We start from the raw sequence: 6,224 nt of genomic DNA on the forward strand, positions 1-6,224 counted from the left end.
AAATAGCAAATTTTTTCGACCGGGAAAGAATATATTTTATAATTTGTGGCTTTTTTTTTGGTCACAATGCCTGATTGACAACCTTTTTTGTCAAACAAGGCCTTGCGGGCCGCATTAAATAGCATTGCGGGTCGTAATTTGCCCACCCCTGCTTAAACAATACGGACTCACAAAACCCCAGTAATTAGTTCAACTAGTCACACATGCAGGTAGCTTAAATTAAAATGACGAAAACTATGAAGCATTGATTGTAGATATAACTTCAAAAACATCTTCGCCGGTACACCTAAGAACATAAACCCCAACCTCTTACCGATGTTTATGCGGTGTACACTGTACAGTCGACATGGCATACATAGTAGACGCTACCACGGTCACGTGATCTCTGTCCAATCACGTCACACATTTTGTTTATTAACGCATTTATGCACATAAACATTCGTAGGCAGGCACACAAACAAAAACCAACCACACAAAACTTATACGAACGAACAAACCACGTACAGAAACACTTACATGTGTGTGCACAAACATGTGTACATGCTCCAGCTCACGTACAAATGCACACACACACACACACACACACACACATCATACAACTAGGCAGCGGTACAGTTAGAATACAGACACCGGTTGGTGGGCATCGGATGAGGGGGATGATGGAGAGCGGGAGTGTCAGGCAGGCAGGTCCTCATATAATCCTTAAATTAATTAACATTACATCCATATTGATTGTATCCGCAAGGACACTTGCAATTAAGGAAAACAACAACAACAAAAACAATAGTAATAATAAGAAGAAAAAATATTTTTGTTAAACAAACAACAAAAAAGCTACAAAATAAAAATAACAGTGTAAATGAACAATGAAAGCAACAATTTAAAAACCTGTTCTTATTTTTAATTTGATTATTTCTATTTTATACAAGTCTTCACTCCCTTGGCATTTTAATTGTCGCGGTTTTTATTTCATTTTGGAGGGAATAATAAAAAATGTGTTTTCATTATTATTATTATTATTCTTTTTTTTTCTTTTTCTTCTTCTTCTTCTTATTTTTATTATTATCATTATTGGTAGCAGTAGTTGTAGTAGTATTTAATTATTATTTTACTGTTTACTTGGAAAGCAAGGAGACATAGCCGAAGGTGTATGCCGGTCTGCCACTGACTGCCTTAATGAAAACCTTTCTATGGAATGTTAGAAACGTGAAGATGATAAGGATGATAACGATGATGATGGCGGAGTGGACTGTGGTTACGATGATAATTAAGTGAATAGTAATAACGACGATGATGATGTTTAGTTTGTAAAATATAAAGCAATGCGTATGTATGTAAGTATGTTTTTAACACATTCGTGCATGCATACTGACTTATACAGTTATATGCAAAAACATAAACAAATTCACACACATACAGACAGAGAACAAAAAAAGAATGAGAGAGAGAAAGAAAGAGAGAGAGTGAAAAGAACACACACATATTTATAATTAGTTGCCATGTTTCTTTGAACAATGTAGCAAGGCAATGCATGCATTATTGCATGCTTTTGACTCCAATGATACGTCCAGTCCAATGCATTATTTGATGCATCCATGCACATTCTGATGAATGACTTAATGTCTGTGAAGTTTGTGATGTGCGTTATGAGCATTTATTTGTTCTTTACTTCGTTTGTTTGGAATTGTTGAAATTGTCTTATATTTTTGTTTGCTGTCTGTCCTAAAGTTATTTAATATTTTCAAAAATTTCATTCATTTAATTTAATAATCTAAAAATTAGATTAAAACAAAAATTATTAAAATTATTTGGTAATTTTCATTAAGAAATTAACAATTTGCTGATAAATTTATTAATTTAAAAGACAAAATGAAATCACATTGAACAAAAATAATGAACATTCACCTCAAATATAATAGCTTATGCTCACATAACCGCAGCATACACTATACACATGAGAGACGGATCAAACACACACACATATATAAAAGCATTATAAAACAAGATCATAACGAGAATTGAACTTGGGACATCGCGCAACAACGTCGCGTAACAACATCGCGCAACATACCTCAGTAACACTGAACGTTAGACAAAATAGCAAATAACACGTGGAAAAACACACAGCACCGCACACAATCACACAACATCACATAATCACATACAATTTTACACGACGCCACACAGCAACAGCAAACTACACACCAATCAAAACCACCCAATAGCACACAACAACATACGACAACCATACAAAAACTTACCACAACTACACAAATACATACAACATTTATACAACGACCATACAAAAACATACAAAAACCATACAAAAACATACAACAACCATACAAAAACATACAAAAACCATGCGGAACAACACACAACATGAAATCTTACATTCATCAATACTTTGCATCAAAACATCAGCAGTCATAAAACAATATTAGAAGGTATTAACTACCATGGTCATTCTGTATTACACATATAAATGTATTTATTATTGTATTGTATTGTAGAATTTGTATAGCGCTTCTTATGAGTTCTTATATATATATATACTTGTACTACATGCCCAAAAAAACAAACACATACGAATAATACAGTCACAGAGACAACAAGACACACACGACGAAAACACACACATACAAACACAGATGCTCACACACATATAGGATACACACACACGTGTGCATATGTGTGTGTAAATAAAGATTTTAGTTCACTACTGGGTCAAATTTTTTAACGGTTTTTAAATTTTTTTATTTCTTAGAATGAAAATCAAGTTATTGAAAAAAGCGGTGGGCAAATCGTGTTTATCCAACAATTCTTTATCGGGATTATATTTAATCTCTTGCTCAAATTCACATGTTTTAACATGTATGTATGTTAAAACCAAAACATGATGAGTGACACTGAACCGTCAAACATCAAGTAACAAATGGATTAACACTTTGATTTGTCGTTAATTGCACATGTCGGCATTCAGCTGGATATTTTCAAGCACACAGACACGCAGGAACCGCTGCAACAAGCACGAAATGTGGTTGGTTGCAAAAAACAGTTCCCTGCTGTCACCTGATCTGACACTGATCATTTTGCCTATTTCCTTAAGAAATTTAAGGGTGTTGGGGTCCATCGGGCCGAGAACCTCGATGCATATTGGCAAGAATTCCATCGAGGGGAGGGCATTCCCATATTTTTTCATTTTCTCGTCCGCTGCCCTGGCCGCGGCCAAACCGCATTCTTTACTTGTCAGGTTTACGTATCGTTCGGCGAGGGTGCCAAGGACCGTAACATCCCACGCCAAACATCTGCCGGCTCTCCAAGGTATTAGCGTGCATCCGTCCGGTCGCCTACCATCCTGCACAGAAATGCCGGATGGTTCCTTGAGAACCGGGATTGAAGCCTTGGAGATGAGCCGACAAATGTAATCGTTTAGCGCTGAGTGACGTAGTTGACGGCCCCCACCCAGGCGACAAACCAAACCGTGGTGCCCAAACTCGTCCGCCTCAGCGCCACATCGGCACGTGTATTTATTCTGAATGACCAGGCCAAGTCTGAAGCCAATGGCAAATCTTACAGACTCGTCGTCAAGCCTGGTGCCCACAGAGGTGTTAGGCCACGATCTCAACCACCCACAGCTGGCAACGCTGGACATGGCCAACAAACGAGTGGTGGAAAAGTCGTCGCCGCATGAAGACAACAAATTCTGAAAGATTTTTTTATATTCTTCGTTCAAAATTTGGACGTGCGTACGGTCCCCCGGGGCGGACGCTGGAGGAAGAATATCGCGGCAACGAAAAAACCGGTGGAGCAGGGAAGACTGTAGGTCGAGAGTGGCAGCGGCAGAAGAATTATAAACAACGGGAGCCAGCTGAACCACGCTAAGCAACCCCAGCCCACCAAATCGCACCGGCAGCTGAGCTTGGGACCAACCACTGTCGGTCACTTGAACATTGGAAATCGACGACAGGGCGGTGCGCAGGGCTCCGTCAAATTCGCCCAATTTAGAAGGGTCAATGTGTTTAGATGTACGCAGGAAGTACATCAATTTGGGCAAACTGAGGGCATTGCGGATAATAGTCAAGGCATCATGGGCTGAAAGACAGGAAACACGACCCAGGGCGAATTCAAGCTCAGAGAGCTTTTGGTCAAAAAACTTTATTTGATAATCGCCCTCGACCAAGGGTGTGCCTAAAAAACTCAGTTCTGATGCACCAACTCTGGGTATTTCAGCCAGCGCATGTGGCACCTGAAATAAACTTTGGCAGTGAAGTTCGCATTTTTTAATGTTTAACTCTAAGCCAATTGCAGCGGAGTTATGCTTCAAATATTCGTAGCTATCGGCCAGAGTTGGACCGTCCGAAGCTATGCTGATATCATCCAGATAAGCGCAAACGAAGGTGGACGAAGCTTTCTCTAAGAGTGGATGAAGAGTTAGTGCGAACAACAAAGGACCAAGGGGATCACCCTGCTGTACCCCCTCGGACGATTCTACAACCCAAGAGTGGTAGCCAAGGGAAGAGACTCCGCCATAAGCAGAATGGCAAAAATTGTACATGTTGGGGAAAAAAAGTTTGACAGCCTCCAACATCGAGTCTCTTCTCAAGGCATTGAAGGCATTTTTAAAGTCCAGTTTCAGAAACCCCCATTGATCGGGGAGGTCGGTGACCAATCTTCGAACCGCATGAACAGCGGCCTCAGCGCCACCCTTAATCCCGACACCCAACTGAGTCGGGTAGAACTTGGTCTTGAGTTCGACCACGACCAGGGCCAAGGCACATTTGCTGGCCAACCTCCTCCAAACGTTCCCGACCGCAATCGGTCTGACCCCTCCGTCTTTCTTATTTAAAGCTATTAGCCGGCCTCCAAAAAAGAACCGGCGGACGGAGAGTGGGCAAGCTCCAGATAGGATCAAATTAATGAATTGGGTTAAGGAGTTCAGTGTGTCGTCAATTGGCAAGGGGCCTGAAAAAACATCCTTAAGGTGCTGGGGTCGTAGGCCATCCAGGCCTCCAGAAGAACCGTTTTTGAAAGATTTAACAGCCCTCAGCACCTCGGCGGGAGAAACGCAACCAGCCGTTGGTGTCAATGCGGGAAAGACCCGCCTGTCTACCGGAATTTTTGGGTGGATAGAACATAATTTATCGAAGGTGGCCGGCGAGCTCTCCGCCATGCCCTCCGGCGAGCAGATAAGTCTGACCGCCGAGGACAGGTTTCCCTGTTCAATACAAGATGACACAGCGTTGATCCATCGATCGGGGTTGTGCTTTTGTGATTTGGCATTATTGAACCCATCAAAGCACAGTACCAGGGTTTCAAGACCAATAGTTGAATATTCGCTTAGACGCTTGTTGACCAGATTGCCCTGGTTGACCCGGCGACCTCCTCTGGAAGTCTTCTGTAAGACGTATGGGACAAAACAGTGGAGTCTAACCCAGTGAGCCGGGTCACCAGGGTTGTTACAAACAGCCGTCAGCAAGGCGTTCAGATCATGTGCGAACTTCTCCCTGTATGGCTTAGGGATATGGTCGTACACCGGTACACATTTCAGCACGGCCGTCAGCTTATCAAAAACACCAGAGTAATCCAGGCCGAGAGGATCACCGGAGACCGATGCGACGGACGACCGTGTGGGCAGCCCAGGCTTGGGGTCGGGTGCGGCACCGAGAGGCGAAGCAGCCCTCGCGCCCGATGGATCAACTTTTTTCCGGGACCCCGAGCATTCCTGTCCTTTCACTTTACCTCCGTGTCGACATAACTTCCCGTCTGGAGTGCTTCTATAGTGGTTAAAGCAGACGGGGCACTGTTGTAACGTTGGAGCCATATGTGATTAAAAACAACCAAGAAACGAGGGAAAGGAAACAAACCAAGTGGGGTGGATGGATGAATGAATAGATGAACAAGCGAATGACCAAAGGAACGGGCCAGCGAACAAACGGATGAATGAGTGAATGATGGGGGAATGAATGAGCTAATTACTGAACGGACGAGTGAGGGAAAAAAAGAATGAATGAGTGATTGAATAAATAAATGAATGAATAAACAACCGAACGAATGGATGAATGAATGAATACATGAATGAGTGACAGAATGAATGAACGAGCGAACGGATGAATGACTGAATTATCTTTAAATATTTAACCAGTGTTTCAACTTTTATTTATATAATTTTTTTTCTTTTCTTTTTTTTTATTGATGAATGAATGAGTGAGCAAATGAGTGAA

The 6,224-nt window shown here is 41.8% G+C and overlaps 1 protein-coding gene across 1 annotated transcript; it reads right to left on the reverse strand.

Moving 5' to 3' along the window:
* Window positions 1–2,959: 2,959 nt before the first annotated feature.
* HELRODRAFT_172459 (hypothetical protein) lies at window positions 2,960–5,824 on the reverse strand (the record flags this gene model as incomplete). The annotated part of the gene is made up of 3 exons (XM_009019117.1): window positions 2,960–3,382; window positions 3,947–4,058; window positions 4,878–5,824. The coding sequence occupies 3 exons, from the start codon at window positions 5,822–5,824 to the stop codon at window positions 2,960–2,962; spliced, it is 1,482 nt and encodes a 493-aa protein (XP_009017365.1).
* Between the last annotated feature and the right edge of the window lie 400 nt (window positions 5,825–6,224).

The sequence above is a fragment of the Helobdella robusta genome (assembly GCF_000326865.2).
Source record: "Helobdella robusta unplaced genomic scaffold HELROscaffold_23, whole genome shotgun sequence".
Classification (NCBI taxonomy): domain Eukaryota; kingdom Metazoa; phylum Annelida; class Clitellata; order Rhynchobdellida; family Glossiphoniidae; genus Helobdella; species Helobdella robusta.